The 24,911-nt window shown below is 48.2% G+C and overlaps 1 protein-coding gene across 4 annotated transcripts in view; it reads right to left on the minus strand.

Moving 5' to 3' along the window:
• The window catches only part of LOC102474151 (phosphatase and actin regulator 1), a 418,994-nt gene that overhangs the window by 22,924 nt on the left and 371,159 nt on the right, over positions 1-24,911 (minus strand). For all 4 annotated transcript variants that reach the window (XM_006141181.3, XM_014590989.2, XM_027774820.1 and 1 more), the window contains one exon: positions 22,654-22,810. In XM_006141181.3, coding sequence (XP_006141243.1) covers positions 22,654-22,810 — 157 coding nt within the window. The remainder of the gene's footprint in view (positions 1-22,653; positions 22,811-24,911) is intronic.

Here is a 24,911-nt window from a genome sequence, read left to right on the forward strand (position 1 = left end):
GACTATGAAGGAGAGAGAGTACCTCTGTGGTTCTGTCTGGAGCCTACTTCCTGGACCTTTCTCCTCTCACATCCTGGAATTATGCCATATTTCTTGTGGGATTTCATTTCTGTCAAGACCTGCTCTTAAAAATGGGGGCTATCAGGGCTGGCAGGTGGTGTGGTGGTTACAGGCGCTGGACTCCCACATGGCTGACTGTGGTTCGAGTCCCAGACTTGGTGGCTTGCTTTCTCGCTTTCCCTCTCTCTCACTCTGTCCCTCTCTGGTCAAATGAAAAGAAATAAAATTAAATAAAACAATTAAAAAACTAAAGGGAGCTATCTACCTAGCCATGTTCAAATGTAAATTCGGTAATTTTCATGACAACTTGTTTGCCCAGCCACAAGCAGAAACAGATCAAGTCCCATGGTGAGCTACTTGGTATAGTGACTCTGGGATCTGACCAAATCAGGAGATCAGGACAGGCTTCCTGGAAGAAGTGACGTTGTGCCCAGATCTGAATGATGGCAGAAGCCCTGTTGCTCACATAGGGAGAGCCTGAGGAAGGAGGATGCTAGGAAGCAGGGCAGAGGACAGACCAGGGGAGTCTTGTAGGCTGTGTTTGGGACTTTGACTTTCTCCCCCCAGGAGCATTGTGAAGTCACCAAAGAGCTTAAGTTTTAGGGTGCGTGTGCGAAGGAGGGGATGAACATTATCCGGTTTACAACAGAAAAAGATCATATTGGTGTTGTACAGAGAACGGACTGGGGAGGCGAGGGGCAATTTGAGTGTAAATCTTAGAAGGTTACTGCAACCTGGTGGAAGACGGCTGTAGTGTGGATTATGCTGCAGTGATTGAAGTGCAAGTTCTTAGACAGTCAGGCTGACGGACCACAGTGTCCATCTGTCCCTTAATGTTGCTCTAACAGAAATGCTCAGGACTGAGCGATTTATAAAGAACAGAGGTTTATTTGGTTCACGGATCTGGAAGCTGGAAAGTTATCCGAAGTGTCAAGGTCAGCCGGCATGTGCTGAGACACCTGCAGGCAGCCAGCTTGCCTTTGTAACACGTTCTCCTGGGAACTAATTAGGGAGAGCTGATGTGATAGGCAGTTAGCTAGAAATGAGCTGGGCAGCCCTAAGATAACAGCAGAAGGACATCTGTCATATCAATCACAACTTCTCAGGAGTTGCAACCAGATCTTCTGAGAACTCCTCCTTCCCACCCAGCTCCCGGCACTGGGAAGGTTATTTTACTTCCTGCTGTCCCAAATACACACACAGAAATTCACCCTGAGGATGGGCGGCTAGGTCAACATCCTGATTCTCACTGGGACAGTAAACTAATTGGACAGTCCATCCATATATGGATGCTCACACCTTCTAGGTCATCACTGGGCATGCGTGATTAAAGTAATTGAATTCCTTACCCGAGAAATGCACAGGAAAAAGCCCACAAATTCCAAACAAAGAGCTCTGATACTGTGACAGGCCTTCCCCTGCTAAATATTTATTACCGACTCTCACAGTCAATGCCTGACCCACGCCCAGGGCAGTTTTCCTTCTCTGGTGGCTGTCCACCTGGCGTGCCTTTCTGCTGTGCAGGTATATCTCTTTTCTATGAAAAATCCTCACTTTCTATTAAAACTTTTCTTTTCTGACTTTGCAAGTGTTCGTGGTTTTTTTATTTTGTGTTTCTAATCTTAGCGATCTGGACCTAAAAACCTGAGGGTTTTACACAACACAGCACAACGCTCCCATCCTATCACACGGAGAAGGCTTTCACCTAGTCAGGAGGGAGCCACCCCCAGGTCCCAAACACCTGTCACTTGGTCCCACTTCCCAACGCTGCCCAGTGGGGTATCAAATTACAGCACGAGTATTCCAGGGAATGCCACATTCACACCCCGGTAGACAGGTAACACACCCAAATAGCTGAAAAGAAGAAGGCAGACAAGATCTCTCTCAAGTTTCACAACTTGAACAACTGAACGGATGGTAGGGCTGCTTACTGAGAAGAGATATCAAAAGGGGATCATCCCACTCCTTGGTATCTACCCAAAGGACAAAAGAATACTTAATCGGAAAAGTGCTTGCAATCGATGTTTATTGGGGCACTATTCACAATTGCTAAGACATGGAACCAGTCCAAATGCCCCCAAACAGATGAATAGATAGAAAAACTGTGGCACATATACTCTATGGAATACTACTCAGCCATAAAAAAACAACAAAACCTTGACTTTTGACAGAAAGTGAAAGAATATGGAAGATTTACTGCTGAGTGAAGGAAGCCCATGCTACGAAGGAGAGGCATTGTATGTCCCCACTTAATATATACCGAGTGTCTGCACTCTATGACTGAAACTGATTGACTAAAGGATATAGAAACACAGTATATGGATGTAAATACCAGATATAGTGTGTGTGAAAGAGGAGGGTCTGAGGAAGGACATTTAGAAGAAAAACAGGGAGGCAAAGCATTAACCTGACAAAGAAATGTGGTATGATCTGTTGAAGATATTTTATAGTTTTATTAACTGAACTGGGGAGAAATGTTTAACTGTTGAAATATTCACTTTGTAAGATAAATAATGTGATTGAATGTATCAAAGAAAATGAAATTTAATAAAATGTAAAAAATATTTTAAAAAGTTAGATAAAATAATACTTTAAAAAAGAAAAAAAGGGGACCAGGGTATTCGGAGGGAGGTGAGGGAACCATGAGTTTGCACTTGGCTCTGCTGATTCCGTGTGGTGACATCAGAATGGACTGCCAATCCCCAGCAGGACGCATGCTGGCTTGGTGGAGAGGGCAGGTCTAGACAGGACAAGAATGTGTGTCACTAGTCCGCAAGAGAGGCGGCACATGAAGCAGCGAGCACAGAATGAGAGAACGACAAGAGGAGAGGGCTTAGGAGGGAAATGTGCAGCATTTCAGTATCTGCAGTTCAGCCTAAGGAGTCCGAGGAGGGGCTGTTCTTGGAGGCGGAGTGAACACATCAGGAGGGCGGAGCAAGAGGATGGATGTGGTTGACAGAGCTGTTAAGGTCAGAGAGGCCTGAGGACACACCCGAGGAGTTTGAGCACCACAGACGTGATCACTGACCTGGCTCAGAGCTCCCTTAGAGGGGGAGGGGGAATACAACCACATCAGACAGGGTTGAGGATAGAGGTGGGGGAAGAGGCTCGACAGATATGGAGGACTCTTCTTCCACGAAGCCTGGCTTGAAGGGGATGAGGGAGTTGGAGGTGAAGGAGGCTCTGATGAGGTTTCTTTTTAAATGGGAGAACACTGAGCATATTTAAGAAAAGAATCCAGACTAAGTGATGATAGAGGTGGGGCTGGAGAGAAGTTGAGCATATAAGGAAGAAGAAGTCCAAAGGGGCTGGGACCCCAGGGACAGAGCAGGCTTTGTCTTTCTCGAGGAGGGACAGTTCTTTACGGAGACAGGAGGGAAGCAGGGCAGACTGGGTCGCGTGTAGGTTTGTAATGTTCAGTACTGGAGTTCTAAGAGGGTTTCCACTTCTACTTTCACGTTGGATATTTTAAAGATGACCTGGGGGACCAGCAGATTTGTAATGGTTACATTGCTGGATTCCCATGTAGTCGACCGTGGTTCAAGTCCCGGACCCTTGTGCGTGCGTGCCCAAGATCCTGAGAGGAGAATGGAGGAGAAGGGATTGCGGCATGGCTATCTCCCCTGGGGAGTGATTTCTCAGTTTCTGTTTGTCTCTCGGGCGAATGTACCTACCCTATAGCAAAAATATTTCTCTTAAAAAACAAATGACCTGGATTAGTGAAAAATATTACTTTTCCTGAAGGATGTGTGTTCAGAGTGAAATTCACAAAACGAGGCCCAGCGGTGGATTAGAGGTAGCACGTGGCTCCATGATACCGGATCCATATGGAACACGGGGGTCCGGGCCCACGTCAAGCTGTTCATGCCAGGCACGTGTGTGTGCCCATGACGCTGGCGGGCTGAGGGAGGGTCAAGGGATAAAACCCGTGAAGTGCTCCTGAACGTCTCTGTCTTTCTCTCTGCCTCTGTCTCGGACAGAAAGAATAAATGCTTTAAAAAATTCACAAGGGCATAACGTTCTAGCTTCAAAATTCTCGTTAATCTGGATTTTAGGGGCTCACACTCCCTCTTCATTAAGTAAAGCCATCCTCTGCCCTGTCCGCCATCTGCTCCGCCCTGCACAGAAGCACTGAGTCACAGAGAGCTGAAGAGCAGAACCCAGTGGATGCTTTTCTTTGTTTCTTTTCTTTCTTCCTTCCTTTCTTTTTTTTTTGGGAGAAGTTTTTGCTATAGGGCACATGCATTCACCAGAAAGAGAGACAGAAAGGGAGAAATCATTCTCCAGGGGGATGGCCACGCCACAATCCCTTCTCCTCCATTCTCCTCTCAGGATTTGGGCACACATGCACACACGCCTGGTGTGAGTTTAAGTCACCGGGTCCAGGACTCGAACCGCGGTCGACTACATGGGAGTCCAGTGACATAGCCATTATTATGCTAACTGCTGGTTCCAATCAAACTGCCAATTAAATGCATGATCTCAAGGAGCGGGTAACTCTAAGAGTCAAAGTTGGGACACCTTCTAAGATGCTGTATCTCCCTTAGTCACACCTTGCTTGTAGATTTTATAAGTTGTTTCTGAATTAGACTAACATTAAATTTAAAACGTCCTAACCAGGGCGTTACGCTGTTGTACTCCCACATGGCTGATCGTGGTTCAAGTCCCACACCTGGTGGCTTAAAAATCATGCTGTGTGTGTGTGTGCACACACACATGCGCACATGCCTAAGATCCTGGAAGGAGAATGCAAGAGAAGGGATTGTGGCATGGCCATCCTCCTTGGGGGGGGGTGATTTTTCACTCTCCCTCTCATGGTCTCTTTCTCCCCCTCCAGTGAGCACACACACCGTAAGACAAAAGCCTCTTAAAAAAAAGTCCTGACCACATACCTATATCTGGATGTGACCATTTAGATGCAAGCTTACAAGGGAAACTTTTTTTTCAAAGTTCAAGTTTCATATAAAATAAATTCTCAGAAATTAAGCATTCAATGTAGTTTTAAGTGATCTTAAATAGCTTTGCTCTCCTGTATGTGACCCTAGTTTATAAAATATCTGAGCAGCAAAATTGTTTCCACACTTCAAATGATTTCTTCTTCACCACGGACCGTGGCTAAACGATTCTCCCTTTATCATGAACCGCAAAATCACTGGGTCCGTTTAAATGCCATGTGCTAGCAACAGCAACAGCAATATGTGAGGCTTGTCTTTTTCAAAATTGAAGGATGAATCTTGCCTTTTTGTAGTCTGGACTCTATTTTGTTTGTTGGTTAAGAGAGATTTTTGCTATAGGCACGTGCACTTTGCCAGAGAGATAGAGAGAGAAAAAGTGAGAACTCACTCTCTGGGGAGATGGCCATGCCACAATCCCTTCTCCTCTTGGGATTTTGGGCACGCACACACATGCATCTGGTGTGAGTTTCAGGCCTCTGGATTTGGGACTTGAACTGCGGTTGGCCATGTGGGAGTCCAGCGCCTTAACCACCATGCCACCTGATGGCCCCTAGTCTGAACTTGTGACCATAAGAAAGAACCAAAAAAGCTGGAGGTTGCCTTTCTGCATGGAAAGACTGTGGGGGGTGGGGAATAAAAACAAAAACTGAACTGCATTTCAGTTTTGGCCTCAGAAAAAAAGAGATCTGTTGAGAATTTAGTGGCAAAATGCTTTAAGTAAATGCAAGGCTGGGAGCACTGTCTTCACGCATTTCAGCCTCTCCCCAGAGACGTGACAAAACCCATGTAGGTTTGCTGGCGACTCCGACAAGGATTAGTTCTGCGGAGCAGAGTTAATGAGCCTTCCGCCTGCACAGAACACCAAGGTCACAGCTTTCATTAGCATTTACAACCTGAGAGCCCTGACTTTAAGGGCTGGATTTCTGAGGCTGGATCTGCATTTTCAGGACAAAGACAAGCAGACATAACTTTGGTTTCCTACAACGGAGCACCAGAGGGAGGGAATAGCATCTCTTGACAAATGGAAAGAGGGAGACAAAGATGCTCAGGAGAATGACAGGGAACAAGTCCTCCCTCCTGAGGCAGGAGGGGCCCGGGGTTCCTAAGAGGTTCCCCAGATGGGAGACTGGAACAAGTGGAGTTGGCTTGGCAGGGCTGGGGCAAAGGGAGATGAGCTGAACTCTATCTTCCTCCTTCACTTGGAAACTTCCTGCAGGTCTCACAGGGGCTGGGGCACTTGTTGTTTTAAAGAATTATTTTATTTAACTTTATTTTAATTTGACCAGAGAGGGACAGAATGAGAGAGAGAGGGACAGTGAGAAAACAAGCCTGGCATGGAGGCTGGTACGTGGAGATACTTCACTTTGGGAAATGATGAAATGAAGGCTGCTCCCTGTCTACCCCTTATCTTCCTCTTTTCTAGCTCTCTCCCTAGGGTCAACAATGGAGACCTCCATTAGAAAAAAAAACCAATGACAACAAACAAGACTGTCTTCTTCTCTAGCTGACACCTGCCACCTGTCTCCTTTTGACTCAAAAGAGAAGTCCAGGCCCCCGCCCTCAATAACCCAGCTCTGTCTACACCACCCTACAGGACAGGGTCTCAACTGGGGGCAATTTGGTAACATCTGGCCTTGGTTTTGGTGGTCAGGATTGGGTGGGAGCTACGGGATCCTAGCAGGTAGGGACCAGGGCTGCTGCTAACCCTTCTACGACGCACAGGACGGGCCCCACAATGGAGAGCCACCCCGTCCAGTCAGCAGTGCCAGGGAGGAGGAGCCCTGCGATACGGAATCTGTTCTTGTTAAGGTCAGTGATGACTTAATTGTCTAACCCATTGCCTCAGCAGAACCCTCATGTTACTCAGCCTGCCTATCAATCTATCATCTATCTATCTGTCTACCTAGCTATCGAATATCATCTATCTATCTATCTATCTATCTATCTATCTACCTACCTACCTACTATCTGTCTGTCTGTCTATCATCTATCTATCTATCTAGTTTTAAGTTTTTGCTATGTTGAGAGAGAGAGATGGTGAGATGAAAAGTGAAAAATTGTCTCCTGGGGGGGATGGCGATGCCATGATCCCTCCTCCATTCTCTTCTCAGGGTTTTGGGCACGCACACATATGCGCTCAGTCTGATTTTCAAGCCGGAACTTGAGCTGTGGTTGGCCATGTGGGAGTCCAACGCCCTAACCACCTTAGTACCTGCTAGCCCCTACCCCCTCTTTCTTCATCAGACCACACATTGACTAATAGCTGCTTCTGGAACTGTCTTCTTCCTTAGGCTTCACAAGTCTGCAATCTTCCCTGTACACCTCTGAAGCAGGTCTCAGGTATGAAGAAAGCCCAGAAGTTCCCTCTCCTTCAGGGTGGCTTTGGTGGCAGTACCACACATGCCAGTGACTGAAATAGAACTACTTTTTAAAAATTATTTAATTTTGTCATTATTATTTTTAAATTTTTCTACAGAGAGGGAGTCAGAGAGAGAGAGAGAGAGGGAGAGAGAGAGAGAGAGAGAGAGAGAGAGAGAGAGAGAGAGAGAGAGAACGCAAGCCACCAGGTCCAGGACTCGAACTGTGGTCAGCCATGTGGGAGTCCAGTGCCTTTAACCACCATGCCACCTGCTGGCTCCCTTTGTAAAAACAATTATTTAATTGTATTGATCATTATTATTATGTTTAAGTGTAAAATGGGACTCCTCCTCAACAAACGTGAGACCTTAACAAGCTACAGTGCGTCTGCCAGTCTCAACCTTTATATCTCTGTGAGCTGGACCAAAGAGAATCCTCTGACTACCAGGCTCAGTCAGACTTCTAGAATTTTGGTACCAAAAACAGGCAGAGGGAGAGGCAGGAGGAGGGGAAGGTCATAGATAATTTTTCTCCTCTGCCAACAGCCTTTTGTGGCCTGACACTGCCCAAGAATAATGTTTGCACTCCCCTTAGAATAACACCAGTGGAAGGGCCCCCTTCTCTCCCTCATGCACCATGGGAGGGCCCAGTGACGCTCTCAGGGTTAGGGAACCCAGATGCCTTGGCTGAGTCTCCTGGGGTAAATAGTGCTCCCTCGGGACCAGCAGTTGGCATAATGGCTATATTGCTGGACTCCCAGGTAGTCGACTGCAGTATGAGTCCCAGACCCAATGGCTTAAACTCACGCCAGGCGCGTGTGTGTGCATGCCCAAGATCCCGAGAGAAGAATGGAGGAGAAGGGATTGTGGTGTGGCCATCCCCCCTGGGGGGTGATTTCTGGCTTTCTGTCTCTCTGTATCTCTCTGTCTTTCTGGTGAGAACACTTGCTCTGTAGCAAAAAGACAAACAAACAAACAAAAAACTTCAAAAAAAAAAAATAGTGCTCCGTCTGCTGAGCTCCCTGCCTTGGTGGTGGCCTTACCCATGGCACCGATAGGACCCTTCAGGTGACAGTCTTCCTGGCTGGATTCTGAATGGCCCAAGGAATGCGCTGCAGCTGCATTGTAGTGACTGCCGTGTCCCTAGCACTCTGTACAGAGCCTGGCATGCAGGCGGGGCTCAACAGAGTTTTTTGCTCATTAACTAATTAACACCTCAACCTGAAGTTGTGCCCATGGGATAAGCATGGCCCCCTGCTGTGGACAGAGAGAGAAGGCCGAATGGCACCTTCTGCATTTTCCCCTCACGATGTCTTTTTGCCTTTTCTAAACAATGGTACGTGTGGTCGAGCCAGGCACCGGCTCTTTCCAGGAATGTCAGTCAGTGATGGCCAGTTTTCCCCTCGCTGTCACTCCCTTCAAGCGATGAGCAACTGGCCTGGCTCCAGGCGAGGACAGTGACAAAGTGAGGTGGGACCCCGAGCCTGCAGCCTGGCCTGCGTCTGTCATTAGCTGGAGGACCCCTCGGTACACTCGTGGCTTGGCCTCTGCATGCCCGACTTCTCCGTGACCGACGGTCATGACCACACCTGGCTGGCCTGCCATGGAGGAGTGCTGGGAAGGCCAAACGAGAAGTGGACGTCCCTTTCAAGAGCAAGTACAAAGCAGGAGAGCTTATTTTTGGGAACTTGAAAAAGGCCACTTACCTCAAATACTTCAAGAGGTGACACCTGTAGGAATATTTTTGGTCTTACTCTCTGGAGGCTGTAGCCCCTGAGCAAGGCCGTGTGGCTGAGATAAGGAACCATGGGGCCTCAGGACCTCTCAGATAAGCTACTGCTTTGGAATAACGATGGGGTGTGTGTTACACACTGTTAGACAACGAGGGACCAGATGGTGGCACAGGGGTGATGTGGAAGACCCTGCAAGGCTGAGCAGTAGGAAGGTTCTGGGTTCGGGTCCTGAGACCTCCCTGAGCACCCAGGCAGACATGCTCACAATGTGGGGCTGGCTGAACCTGGGGGTGGACCTGCAGCACCAGTTCCCTGTTGAGGTCTCTCTCTCTCTCTCTCTCTCTCTCTCTGTCCACCAAGCATGCCTACAGCTGTCTGAGTCCCAGCAAATGACATGATTTAGATCCAGGAGGAACTGCAATGAAAGTTTCCAGACAGTCTTTTTGGATGAACCCAGGAGCCTCTGTACCGATGGTCCTTACTTCCTTAAGGAATATCGCTTCTGAGGGACAACCGAATTCTGGGGATAGGACAAACAGGGATCTGATGAGGAGCGAACGTTCTGGGGCTCACCACTAAGCATGACTGTCACGGATTCTACCACGGTTAGGCTGACGGGCTCAGCCAGACACTACGAACATGTTATCATTCATTTATTCATTCATTCACAAAAGATGATGGTCAGATTTTCCCAATGCTTCCACTTGGCTGGGCCTCAGTACACAACACACAACTGCTGGTCAGTAACCAACACTCGACCTCCAATCACCTTCCAGAGAAGGGCAAGAAATGGAAGTTTACAACGGACCCCAGCTGTCTCTTCCCACGCCTCACTCCAACTGTGGCCCGAGAGGGTGGAGGTGAGGCAATGCCAGGGGATGGGGTGGGATCACTGGCCCTTCCCTCCTCATTCGGTGGGACTACCGCTACTTTCCCAGCCATTTTCTAGGGTTGCTTTCGTGCTCCTATTTCTGGGAAAATGAATGATGTGACACGTTCTTTAGACACCTGGGAACTAAGACACAAAAATCCCAAGCGTCTCAGATACACGAGGGCAGGGAGATAACTTAGCCACATTATTTTGCTAGGTTATCTTTCATTCTCCTTTATGAAAAGACTGGTTTCCTCCCCTCTTTCCTGACTCCTGACTCTGCAATTGTTAACATAAACCTTTTATTTATTTTTTTTTCTGTAGAGGTTTTTTGCCTTAGGCCATGTGCACTAGCTGGGAAGAGAGAGACAGACAGACAGACAGAGACAGTGAGATAGAAAGGGAGAAATCTCCTCCCCAGGGAGGATGGCCATGCCACAATCCCTTCTCCTTCATTCTTCTTTTGGGATCTTATGCACACACACACAGGTGCCCAGCATGAGTTTCAAGCCACCAAGTCTGGGATATGAACTGTGGCCGGCCATATGGGAGTGCAGCAAATATATCCGTATGACATTATTAACAGCTACTGTACACAGATATCGTAAAATATATGATGTAAATCAATGATAACTAATTTCTTTTTGAGGCTTTTGCCTTAGGGCACATGTGTTCGCCCAGAGAGACGGAGACAGTCAGGGGGAAAGTGCAAAATCACCCCCCTCCCCCAGGGATGGCATGCTGCAATCCTGTCTCCTCCATTCTCCTCTCCGGATTCCAGGCATGCACGAACACACGCCTGGTGTGAGTTTTAAGCTGCAGTCGACTACGTGGGAGTCTAGAGACGTAACCAGTAGGCCATCTGCTGGTCCTGGCACTGCCAATTAAGGACTTGAGAGAGGTCACTTGACAGAGAACCGAGACAGAGCGGGAGCCCAGCTGCTCTCTGGAGTGCTTCAAGGATGTGCCTCTGACAGAGCAGCTCAGTTTCCATAGATGCAGAGGCACCTCCAGCTCACGTAGGGAGGGCAAGTTGAAGCCTTCGCCTGGAGCAGACCAGGCTTCCTGGGGTAGCTCGTGCAGGTGGCAGGTTTACTGTTCCAGCCAAATTTGTGCAACTCAGCTCCCTCAGAATGGCATTAAAAAAAGAAATACATTGCCGGAGGGCAAGTGTGATCACTAGAAAAAAGCAGAGAGGGACAGAGGAAGTGAGACAGCACCTCCCGCGGGGAGTGGTCATGCTGCAAGCCCTTCGCCTCCATTTCTCCCTCCTGTTGGGACTTTGAGCATGCCCGCTCGGTGTGTTTAGCCATGTAAAATTCAGCAGCCTTTGCCACCATTCCCTGGCTGGCCCCATCATGACGTTGTGATGCAGAGGAAGACGCAGTGACTCATCTTGGCATCTTTTGAAAAGGCTCTTGATAAGTTACATTATGGAGATGATCAGAACAAGGAAAATCACGCCAGTCAAAGGAGGGCTGCTTTATCCCCGGAAAATCTCTTTCAATACACGGATTACCTGCCCAGGCCCACTGCCGTATCGGCCTGCGTCTTTTCAAAGGAAGCGAGAAGCTTGCCCATTCAGAACTATTGTTTTAATGATTCGATGGGCAGAGACCATGAAATTTTCATGATCGGACTTCCTAAAATAGAAGTGTCTTCACTTCTATTTCAAAAGGACTGCTTTTCAAATCAGAGAGAAAAGCGATTTTCCAGGGCTCGTATCCTTGGACTGTTTTTCCTGCTCATACTCTGTCTGAAAGTGACTATTTAGTGAGGCAGCTATGCAATTTGGGAGGCTATTTTAAAAATGTTGGCATTCTAACCGGCGCGAAATGAACATAATGAAGATAAATAAAATGAATTACTCCTATTAGCATTGCGCACGTGGCTGGAGATACTTTGCCAGTGAGCAGGAGGAGGCACATGAGAAACAACTGCACCGCACATTTCTCGGTTCGAATCCAGGTCTGCTGTTTAAACATTCAGGACCACGTACACGCTCTGGTGTGAGCTGCAGGAAGAGTGCATCTAATCACACCTGAAGCCAAATTTAGCGAGTGAGGGGGAAGGACCACCGCGTACGATGGAAATTACTCTGAAGACTGGGAAGGCCAACTTCGCCATTTAAAGAACACAGAATTCTTTTTATTTTTAAGAATTCTTTTTATTAATTAATTATTATTATTGTTAAATTTGACCAGAGAGAGATAGCGAGAGCTGGAAAGTGAGGAAGCAAGCTGTTAGGTCTGAGACGCGAACAGCAGTCGCCCATGTGGCAGTCCGGTGCCCTAACGACCACACCCCCTGCCCGCTCCTGAGAATTCTTAATAAACACGCTTCAGAGGATCTGCACCCTTCCCACAGAGCTTGCCATCAACTCTTTTGCAGATTTTGAGGGGTCTTCACAAAATTCATGGAAAATGCCCATGACGAAAAAACTATGCATGGATTTCAATTATGGTTTCTTTTGGTACAAAGTAAACTCATAGTTTAATGCTATTTTCCCATAACCTTTGCTCTCTCATAAACTGGAGAACAATGAGTAGCCTTTGACTAGTGAGTCAACCTCCTGAGAGGGAGATTTAGCTATGTACCTTTTAAGTGGCCTCTGGGCTCATGCTGTGCGCGCAGTAGGTGCTTAATCGATAGCCTCAGCTGATGGAGCTAAGGCTCCATGGTCTCCCTCAGTAACTGGCCCCCGAGAAACAAGCTAACCTTCAACTCCTATCAAGCAAACTCATCCAGCTCGTGTCCACTGTTTCTTTTGGGGACGTCCCTGTTGTACTTAAGCTTGTTTTCCCTTTAAATAAAAGCGATGTTGATTTGGGACCTTGGTTTTCTCTAATTGAGAGGACTTGGATTTCCACGAGTCGCTGTGCTAACCTGGATCTCAGAAGCATATTCACTGGCGTGAATTCGGAGAACGTGGGCCTTCGGTGACCCCCACATCCTGGCCTCAGTTCAGACGCCTTGGGCAAGGTACGTGCTATGCTTCACTCCTGAGCCACTTGTCTCTGTGTCCCGAGTGCTAATTGTAAAAACTCTTTTAATCCAGCTTTGTTTAGCTGTGAAGCACCTTTTTCCTTTTTTTTAAAATTTTATCTTTTTAAGAGAATTGTTTGCTATAGGGCACATGCACTTGCCAGAGAGACAGAGACAGAGAGACAGAAAACAAGAAATCATTGCCCCCTCCCCTCCCCTCAGGGGATGGCCACATCGCAATCCCTTCTCCTCCATTCTCTTCTTGGGACTCTGGGCATGCATGCACATGTGCCCGGTGTGAGTTTCAAGCCACCAAGTTCGGGACTTGAACTACACTCAGCCATGTGGGAATCTAGTGCCTCAACCACTGAGCCGCCTGCTGGCCCCTATTTATTTTATTTTATTAATTATTATTATTTTTGGAGATATTTCTGCTTTAGGACATGTGTGCTTGTCAGAGAGACAGAAAAGAAGAAATCACCCCCCAGTGGGGGACAGCCATGCCACAGATCCTTTCATCTCCATTCTCTTCTCAAGATTTTGGGCCCGCATGCATATGCACCCAGCATGAGTTTTAAGCTGCCGGGTCCAGGGCTCGAACCATGGTTGACTACGTGGGAGTCCAGCAATGTAACCATTACGTCATCTGCTGGTCCCTTATGCTAGAGTATTAGTAAGTGAGGCTCAGTGCCCTAACAGGGAAACCTAAGGCCCAGCAGCTTCAGCCGTGGTTATTTCTCAGTGGAATTAAGCCTCCTGTGGACCCTGTGGCCTCTGCTATCTCACGAGTCGTTAGCTGCTTCTGGAACACCTGGCTCCATCCCGAGGGCAAGGGAAGAGGGAGTAGAGGGACATGCGTGTTGCTTCTGCTCACAGTCCCCTCAGTAGCACTGTTCGGATGACCTCGCTTTACTGCAGAGGAGGCCCGGAATCACAGAGGGGCCCAGGGGGGTTTTTGATCAGCATCGAGTGTCTTTTCCACAGCCTGCTGGGTGCCACTGCATGGGCCTTCCAACCATCTCTCCCATCACGGAAAAGGAACTTGTCTCATTTCTCATCTTTTACTCATGATCCCTAAGGTCATCAGCTCCATTTCCTCATCTAGGAGGGGACTTCAAGAGAAGTTCATGGAGGCCGGCCTGTAGTGTGGTGCTGTCAGCTGTCCCACATGGCTGACCAGACCCGGCGGCTCAGGAAACATGCCACGTGTGTGTGTGTGTGTGTGTGTGTATGTGCATGCGTGTGTGAACATGCATGCTCCAGATCCCTAAAGGAGAGATGGAGAAGGGATTGCTATGTGCTCATCCCATGTAGGAGGTGCTTTCTCACTTTTTGGTGATAATACGTGCCCTCTGGCAAATTGAAAAAAAAAAAAGTTCATGGACAAATGGAATTAAGGCAGGAGTTCATTTTGGTGCAAAATTTTTGAAATTCACTTATAGTTCTTCTTTTCATAACATGCATTTTTCATGAGCTTTTTGAAGACACTGCGTACAAAATGGGCCCCTTAACAGCAACCACATCACAGGTTGGAGAAGTATTAGAGGAGTGTTGATGGGAGGGCGTTTTTTCAACAGCAAAAGGCTTGAAAGTTGTACTTGACATGTGTTGGGGCCACTGCCCTGGGAGGGGTCTCTACAATGCACAAGCAGGTCCCTGTTTCACCTACCCAAATTGTCCAAGAAAGGGGACCTTCTTCCTGCCACCTGCTTAGACTAACAGCAATCATTGCAGAGTACCCCAGTGACAACTAGGAGAAAATCCCTTGAGAACACGCTTAACGAGAATGCTCACAGGAGAGAGAGGGGAAGTGAGAAATCACCCTCTGGGGAATGGTCACACTGCAATCCCTTTTCCTTCATTCTCTTGGGATTTTGGGTATACACACACACACACACACACACACACACACACACACATCTGGTGTGATTTTTAAACCACTGGGTCTTGGACTCGAACTGTGGTCTGTCATGTGAGAGTCCAACCCGGTAAGCACCATACCACCTGCTGGCCCCCAGCTCCATGTTTGAAGGCTCCTCTTGACCTAACTTAAGAGGAGCCTCTTGGGGACCAACAGTTGGTATAATGGTTACGGAGCTGTTCTCCCATGTAGCCGACCATGGTTTGAGTCCCAGATCCAGTGGCTTAAACTCATGCTGGGCGCATGTGCATGTGTGCCCAAGATCCTGAGAGGAGAATGGAAGAAGGGATTGCGGTGTGGCCATCCTCCCTGGGGGTGATTTCTCGCTTTCTGTCTCTCTGTCTCTCTCTGTCTTTCTGGCGAGCGCACGCCCTATAGCAAAAACCTCTCCAAAAAAAAGAGGAGCTTCTTCATGTGAACATTACGGCAGCCCAGGAGATTCAAACATTCTGCTAAGTCTACCTTGTAAATACCCATGTCCTTCCTGCCCCTGACATCTGAAATCTGAAATATTGCTGAAATGCTCAGTTATTTTAAAAAGCCATTGTTGAAATGTAAAACAAAATTAAACCCGTAATTCCCAAGGACAGTGCCTTTAAAGAAAGAAGACCCTTTGCAAGTGTTAAAACACTGAGACAGCCCTGTCCCCTCTGGGTAGAAGGCAGCTCTTTAGTCCACTGCACTTACTGTATCACCGAAAAATGCACAGGCTGCCGGGGCAGCTGTAAGCCACAGACGCAGGGCACTGGGAGTGCCTGACAAGATGTGGCTTTGTTCCTGGACTGCCAGCATGGGGCTTGCAGACGGTGACCTCTCTCCTCCCGGAGCGCACACACACACACACACACACACATACACACACACACACATATGTATAGAGAGAGCGAGAGCGAGAGAAAGAGAGAAAGAAAGAAAGAAAGTGAGAAAGCAAGCCACCAGATCCAGGACTTAAACCATGGTCAGCTATGTGGGAGTGTCCAGCGCCTTAACCACCACACTACCTGCTGGTCCCCCCATCTACACTTCTTAACCCACTGCAATCTGGCCTCTGTCCCCATCATGATAGCTCTTGTTAGGGTCCCCAATGACCTTCACGTCACTAAATCCAGGGACACATTTTGCGCTCACTTAATGCATCTTGTTGGCCAAATGCAACTTGGTGAACCCACACCATTATTCTTGGAACATTTTCCCTTTGGCTTCTATCACATAACCCTCTCCTAGTTTTCCCTCTACCTTTCTAGAGCTTCCGTCTCTGTTTCTTCTGCTCTTGTTTCAATGATAAATGATTGTGTGTTTTCATTCTATACTTGACCTTTTCACTCTATACACAACACACACACACACACACACACACACACACACATACAGAGTCAGGGCTCCGACACTGTCCTGGCAGCAGAATGTCAAAGGTTTAGTCTCTACTGCATTTCTGAGCAGCTGGGAGCTGGGCTAAGAGGCCAAGGGGCTGCAAACGTTGCTCACGGGCTCTGAGACATGTCCAATGGCCGTGGGGCCCTGTGATGAGCGTGACCTATGTCCCGGTGCCAGAAACCTTACATGGGTGGTTTTGAAGTGTCATGCCACCTCCTCCCTGTGGGCCTTGCTCAAAGCTTCTTATCAGGACAGCCTTCTCACCTTTCACTGAAAACCAGAAACCCTCCTGAGCCCATCAGACAAGCAGGCAGTGCCGCAGTCCCGGCTCATCTGCACACCTTTCAGGTGTCAGCATTCCTGAAGGGCTTTTCAGGAGGATTTTCCATTCTGTGCTGAGTTCCTGAGGGATGCCAAATGCGCTGAGAGCTGCTGGGCTTCCCTAAGTGTTCGTGCATTTGTTATGCAAGTGCGGAAGTGCAGCAGGATCCTGTAACTGCGCTGGGGTCGTGTGCACCCTGGCGTGGTGCGGTCTCATCCGCGGTCTCAGCTCGGTGACCAGCATCTACTCGCAATTCTACGGGAGGTCTCAGGGGCCAGGGGAAACGTCACCCATTCTTTCCACCTAACCTTTGCAGACCGGAAGACGAGCAGGTACAAGTGCCTTCTATGTCTTGTCCCCTCTAAATGGGGCCTACCCTACCAAGATGAGGATGGAGATGATGCTGATGGCGATGAAGATAACAACGTGGCAAGACGCAGGGGCCAGGGCTACAAGAAGCTCCTCCAGTCTTCACTCCAATCTATTTTCCTAACCCCACTTTCTCTCGAGTGGTAATTCACAGGGATGTGTACCCAGGGACACAACGTGAGCCCACGCTGAATTGAATTCATACGGCCTTTGATTGTTCTTCCTATTTTTAGAAAGTGTTTTTGCAGCAGCCGAAATTACCTAGCCTGGGGAGATGCCAGCTCACACTTGGCGTTACTTCGTCGGTTCCAGGGGGACAAGTTGTTTGCCACCTTGGAGCTGGGGGCTGGTGTGTCAGAATCATAGTCCCAATTTTCCCAAGCCATAAACGCGAGGCAGCTACATTCGGAAGTCAGGAGTGCTGCCTTTTATTGTGTGTGCTGTGAGCGACTAAAATGGATTTCAATTTTCTCCCTTGAATACTGTATTAGGATTTAAAGTAGCACATAATCCTGCACACGTATTATTTTATGTTTTACTTACAGCGACAGCAGTGAGAATGACACAGGAGTATAAAATGCGGATTTAGGATCTTTTGGTCTTTCTAGTGCGTTATTAAATTCTAAATAGGCGAGAAGAACAGCCTGGGTTTCCTGGGGATGGCCACATCATGCTCTGTCCACTTTCCCTATCTCATTCACCCCTCATCAATATAAAGGCCGTGGCTTTTTTTGGAGAAGCTTATTTTATTCAGAATAAAAAGCACACGATGGGGTCAACAGGTGGCATGGTGATTAAGGTGCTGAATTCTTACATGGCCAACTGCGGTTCGAGTCCCAAATCTGGCAGTGTAAAAAATCATATCTTAAAAAACAAATAAATAAATGTGTGAAAAAATAAAGAGTGCACACACATGCACACAGGGGAGAGAGAGAGAGAGGAGAGAGCGAGAGCGAGAGAGGTCACTGAGACACTCGGCGGGGACTCAGACTGGTCACGCTACGATCCCCTTTGTGGAGCCCTCAACTTTCCAGGATCTTGGGGACAGGCTCGTGGACTCCCCATGCTTTCAGTTGACCTGGCTGGGGACTCAAATTCCCTGTGGCCAGCACGCAGATGCCAGACTTCAGTTCCATGCACTATGATGCCACAGAGATTGGGCTGAAGGCAGCTTTTTAAGTGATAAGAGAGAGAAATTTGGGGGCCAGCAGGTGGCATGGTAGCTAAGGTGCTGGATCCCCATGGCCAATTACAGTTTGAGTCCTGGACCCAGAGACCTGAAAAGCACATTGGGTGGATGTATTTGTGTGCCCCAAATCCTGAGAGCAGAATGGAGGAGACAGGACTGTGTTGTGGCCATCTTCCAGGGGGTGATTTCTCACTTTCTCACTCTCTCTGTTTTTGTCTAGTGAGTGTATGTGCCCTACAGCCAAAAAACAAAAAAAAAAAGAAGTGGAAGAAGGGTGGAGGGGAAGGGGAGAGTACAGAGAAAGAGAACAAGAGAAGGAACAGAGAGGCGGGACATTGTGGGACACAGAAATGGTCTATTACCTGCTGAGGGGAGGGGAAGGGGAGAGTACAGAGAAAGAGAACAAGAAAGAGAGGCGGGACACTGTGGGACACAGAAATGGTCTATTACCTGCTGATGGTAACATATGGTACTCTCAACTGGACTGGTCTGAGAAGTCCTTCATGTCGGGTACATTCTTCTTACAAGCAAAAGATATATAGCGATTGAATGTTTAAAAAAACAATGTGAATAAATCATGATAATTTGAAAAAATGATGACAAACTATTTGATGATGATAATGATGTGGCCAGTAATGGCTTTGTCTTAACCGATGTGCAGGGTAATCGGGCTGGAAAAAGAAATGTAATTCACTGTCAAGATACATGTGATTAAGGGGAATATAAAAATGATACTGATCAATACAATTAAATTAAAATAAAGAAATAAAAGAGTGCGAATTGTGGTGTTTTTCAAAAGCGGAAACGCCAGCTGATCGCCAGCATGGGGCTTACTGCTAGTTTGCATGCGCGAAGTTTAGATGGAAACTCTATCAAGTGCATCGGGTGCTTTCACCTAAATCCTGATCCCCAAATCTGGGCGTGTTCAGGAAAAGGAATCAGGACTGTGATGGCAACCAGCTTCCTCGGTCAACTCACTATAGTCATCAAGAGTCACTTGTAAACCTTCTGGAAACTACCTCGGTGCGTTTCTGAAACACAGAGGGCCGGAACAAACGTCCTTTCTAGGAATATGGTATGCTATTTTTATGATCTATCTACACACAAATATTTATGTTCAAGTGAATTTGGATCCTGCAGAGGATGGCTCTAATTTCTACAGATGTACCTGTGCACACACACATGCTGACAACACACGGGACATCCGTGTCTCTCAAGCTCATCCCTGTGGGGTGTGCACCCTCAGACTTCATGAGTATACTGTAACAGGAAACACCATGGCTTCCAGGTCTGAGATTGAAACTAGGGGGGCTAGAGCTGAGATGGGGTCCTTGGGCCCAAGGCAGTCCACAATCATACTGTTTGGTCTATTTAACGCTTTTTAAGGGGAACAGCAGTTAGCGTAATGGCTATGTCGCTGAACTCCCATGTAATTGACCATGGTTCGAGTCCTGGACCGGTGGCGTAAATTCACGCTGGGTGCGTGTGCATGCGGAGAATGGAGGAGAAGGGATTGCAGCATGGCCATTCCCCTTGGGGGGTGATTTCTTGCTTTCTGTCTCTCTGTCTTTCTGGCGAGTGTACACGCCCTGTAGCAGAAATTTCTCAAAAAAAAAAAAAACTTTTTAAAATTGAAATGATGATTATTATTATTTTGAGAGATTTTTGCTAAAAGGCACATGCACTTGCCAGAGATAGAGACAGAAAGTGAGAAATCACCCCTCTGGGGGATGGCCATGCCGCAATCCCTTCTACTCTATTCTCATCGTGGGATTTTGGGAACACATGCACACACACCTGGTTTGACTTTCAAGCTGCCGGGTCTGGGACTCAAACCACAGCCGACCATGTGGTCCAGCACTTTAACCACTCCTATTATTATTTTTAAAAATCCAGATTTTTTTTCAGAAGGTCTGACAAGTTGGTTTCTGCAAAGCTGAACAGTGACAATCCCTTTACTAAGGACTGGGCTTTTCATCTTGCCCCAGTTCCCACCATGCCTTGTTCTCAGTCTCCTGTCTACTGGCTTCGCTGGTGCCAATACCTCTTTGGGCCTGAGATACATTTGCTCTTATTTGAAGAGGCGATCTTTACAGAGGTAATCAAGTTAAAACAAGGTCATCAGGGCAGGCTCTACTGCAGCACTACAGAGGTCTTATACTAAGAGGAAATTTGAGCACAGAGACACACATACAGGGAGGAGGCCTTGTGGAAATGAAGGCAGAGATTAGGGTGATGCACATACAAAGCCAAGGAATGCCACAGATTTTAGCACACTACTAGCTAGGGGAGAGGCCTGGAACCGACTATCATTCAGAGCCTCCAGAAGAAATCAACCTCAGGACCAGCAGCTGGCAGAATGGTTACATCGCTGGACTCCCATGTAGTTGACCATGGTTTGAGTCCTGGACCTGGTGGCTTAAAACTCAGGCTGGGTGGGGACCAGCAGTTGGTGTAATGGCTATGTCTCTGGACTCCCATGTAGTTGTGAGTGATTACCAAGAAGATATTAAGAGAGATCTGGTCAACCTCATTGTAGACATTCTGCCTTGAATGGATGCATGGTGTGGGCAGGGGGCAGATGGTTAGAGATTTCCATTCTGTGGCTAGAAAGACTGCATGACGCAAGGCCAGATCATCCATCAGCATTGACCTGCATAAAACCACTACCACACTGCCCCCCAGGTGGAAACCAAGTGGATCACGAGAAAGAAGCTGCCCTTAAGTAACAAAATAAGTCAGGTCGGAGAGAAGGCCAGCACGCCATCACACAGTACCTATGTCTACAAGGCGCCTTCAAAAAGGTCATGAAAATGCCTATTATGAAAAATCTACGCATGGATTTCACAAAATTATTCCACCAAAACAAGCTTGTACTTCGATTCCATTCTTCTAGAAACTTTTTGAAGTCCCCGCACACATCATCTCTTTGTGAATCACGTTCTTCCTTTGTACAACATGAAGATGATCATGATAGTCATGACGGGACTGCTGGGAGGAGTAAATGAAATATTGATAATAGTAACAGGTAACGGAGCGCTTGCTATGGACTGGGGATCATGTACTTCAATTAATGAATTCATTTAGTATTTTTGGTCATGTACTCGTGCACTCGCCAGATAGAGATAGAAAGTGAAAAACCACCTGCCCACCCCAGGAAGGACGGCGATGCCGCAATCCCTTCTCCTCCATTCTCCCCTTGGGATTTTGGGCAGGCACGCACACACATCCAGTGTGATTATCAAGGTGCTGGGTCCACGACTCAAACCGTGGTCTGCTCTATGGGAGTCCAGCACCTTAACCAGCATGCCACCTGCAGGCCCCCAGGCATCATTTTAAATACTTGACTCACATGTGCTTAATTCTTATAACTCCCCATTCTATAAACAGAGACACAGCAAAGAGAATATGTAAGTGAATTCCTAGCGGCGATGCTGCTAACGAGAGAGCCAGTCCAGCTTGGACGCTGGCAGGCATTTGCACGCTCCGTGGTGCACAGTGCCGGGTGCACGGGAGGGGCTCTGTGTGTTCACTGTCCCACAGAAGACAGGTGGGGGTTGCTCCAGAGGGAGCGTGCTGGGGCTGCTCCGTGTGCCATGACGCAAGGCGGCTGAACTTCTCGTGTGTGGTGTTTCCATCTGCAAAATGGGCATAAAACACCTATCTCCTAGGAAGGCTCAAAAATGGAATGATTTCACACACGTGACATGTATGAAGAATACCTGGCAAGTTCAAAGTGCTCAATGGATGTCACTTACTGCCACGTAAACACACCCTAGATTAGGAGCACACACGAAGGGTTTAATACTTTACTAAGACATAAAGCAAAGCCACTACTCATAATATCCACACATGATAAGGGGCAGTCGTTGGGTCCACAGGGCCAGCAGTGCCCAGGCTGAGAAACCCTGGTTCAAACACTTGGTTCTCTGGGCACAAACGGTGAACAGGAAGAATCCCAGTGTAGTCATGAAACAGCGTGACAACTCCCTAACAGCAGAGCAGAGAGCAGTCATGGGATTGATGTGTCCGTAACCCAACCACAACTCATACAGGAGAGCACTCCAAAAGGCCTGTGAAAAAATGGATTTCAAGTACGCATTTATTTTGGTGCAAAACGGTTTTGAAATCCGTGCATAATTTTACATCATACGCATTTTCCATGAACTTTTGGAAGACCCCCCCCCCCCCGCCTACCGAAAGCCTCGGTTCCACCGCGGGGTGGCAGAAAGTCTCGGTTCTACTGCAGGATGGTGATTTTTCTCTAGGCGGCTGTTCTCCCTGAAAACCTGCCTCCTAGTCTCTCCCTGAACCTTAAATCAAGCGAAACTGGCCAGACTTGGATGAGTGTGGAGCGAGGATGGCAGGGAAAGCCCCGGGATGTTTCCCACCCACTGGGCCTGCACTACGTTATTCAAGACACCCAGGATTGGGCTAAGGATGAGACCGGACACTTCTGCTGACGTCTGTGGAGCCAGCAGTCCTGCCGCAGGGACAGAGGGGGACCGCCGTCCTACCTGGTGAGCTTGGTGCCGATCTGCTGCCTCAGCTCCAGCCGCTCCTCATCCGTCTGCCTCGGGAGGATGTTCTTTTCTTCCAGCTCTCGCTTGCTGGGTCTGTTGCTGAGTTTGATGGCTAAGGAATCTTTCCTGCAGACCTTCATGGCCAGGGAGCCTGCAGGGGTAGAAGGGAGTCAGCCCACGCTGCGCCTATCTGTCTGGGCTCCCCCAGGGCCACCCAGCAGTGCCGTACAGTGAAAGGCAAGAAGAAGGCGCCAAAGGTTTAACATCAGAGTGCGGCGAAGGCCCCGGCCCACAGAGGTCCTGCCTCCAGCATGCTCTGTGCACCTAGCACTGGGGGCTCCAGGGCCTTGACTGGGCCTCTGCTCCCCAGGAAATCCCAGCATGCAACAGCATCACAAAGGAGGGCAGGCCCAGTGGGGAGTGTGACAGGCCACCAGGTAGAGAAGAGGAGAGAGGCCTGGAGTGATCAGGGAGAGCTTCAAGGTGGAGGAGGCTGAAGAGATCTGAGGTTGGAAGCAGTGGCAGGCTGGGGGAATTGGCACCTGCTAGTGCTCACTGGAGATGCATACACTGGGAGATCTCAGCAATCTCAGAGGCAGGAGAGATGAGCTGTGATGGAGTGGGGGATGTGAAAGACAACCAAGGGCAAGGGAGAGCAGGGCCAGTTAGGAAAGTGGAAGCGAGGTCTCTGAGACAGGCAATACTCTGAGATTTCCTTCCTTCCTCCCTCTTTTTTTTTCTATCTGTCTATTTATTTCTTCAATGAGAAAGAGACAGAGAGAGTACGAGTGAGACAGGCACCCCAGGGTCCTTGCACAACAACCTACCCCTGGTCGGAGCCACCTGGGACACAGGTATACCTGGCATGCTCAGGCAGGCCTTGGGATGTGAACCTGGGACCTTCTCATAAGGGTGTGGTTGTGTTACTGCAGTGCTGCCACCTGGCTCATTATTTTCTTTTTAACTAAGGCTTTTTGAGCAGCCAGGACCAGGCTTCCTTACAGCTGGCATTAACATGTGGACCATAACCAGCAGCAATTCTTGTAATTCTTTTTCAATTTTTTTTGAGAGAGATTTTTGCTATAGGGTGAGTGTGCTCACCAGAAAGACAGAGACAGACAGAGAGACAAAAAGTGAGAAATCATCCCCCCAGAGGGAATGGCCACACCTCAATCCCCTCTCCTTCACTCTCCTCTTGGGATTTTGGGCACGCACGCACATGTGCCCAGTGTGAGTTTTAAGCCTCTGGGTCCAGGACCTGGGCCTCTGCTCCCCAGGAAATCCCAGCATGCAACAGCATCACAAAGGAGGGCAGGCCCAGTGGGGAGTGTGACAGGCCACCAGGTAGAGAAGAGGAGAGAGGCCTGGAGTGATCAGGGAGAGCTTCAAGGTGGAGGAGGCTGAAGAGATCTGAGGTTGGAAGCAGTGGCAGGCTGGGGGAATTGGCACCTGCTAGTGCTCACTGGAGATGCATACACTGGGAGATCTCAGCAATCTCAGAGGCAGGAGAGATGAGCTGTGATGGAGTGGGGGATGTGAAAGACAACCAAGGGCAAGGGAGAGCAGGGCCAGTTAGGAAAGTGGAAGCGAGGTCTCTGAGACAGGCAATACTCTGAGATTTCCTTCCTTCCTCCCTCTTTTTTTTTCTATCTGTCTATTTATTTCTTCAATGAGAAAGAGACAGAGAGAGTACGAGTGAGACAGGCACCCCAGGGTCCTTGCACAACAACCTACCCCTGGTCGGAGCCACCTGGGACACAGGTATACCTGGCATGCTCAGGCAGGCCTTGGGATGTGAACCTGGGACCTTCTCATAAGGGTGTGGTTGTGTTACTGCAGTGCTGCCACCTGGCTCATTATTTTCTTTTTAACTAAGGCTTTTTGAGCAGCCAGGACCAGGCTTCCTTACAGCTGGCATTAACATGTGGACCATAACCAGCAGCAATTCTTGTAATTCTTTTTCAATTTTTTTTGAGAGAGATTTTTGCTATAGGGTGAGTGTGCTCACCAGAAAGACAGAGACAGACAGAGAGACAAAAAGTGAGAAATCATCCCCCCAGAGGGAATGGCCACACCTCAATCCCCTCTCCTTCACTCTCCTCTTGGGATTTTGGGCACGCACGCACATGTGCCCAGTGTGAGTTTTAAGCCTCTGGGTCCAGGACTCGAACTGCAGTTGACCACGTGGAAGTCCAGCAACTTAGGCATTACACCATCTGCTGGTCCCCACCAAAGCATCACCTGGTGATGCC

The sequence above is a fragment of the Tupaia chinensis genome, unplaced genomic scaffold (genome assembly GCF_000334495.1).
Source record: "Tupaia chinensis unplaced genomic scaffold, TupChi_1.0 Scaffold000048_1, whole genome shotgun sequence".
Classification (NCBI taxonomy): domain Eukaryota; kingdom Metazoa; phylum Chordata; class Mammalia; order Scandentia; family Tupaiidae; genus Tupaia; species Tupaia belangeri.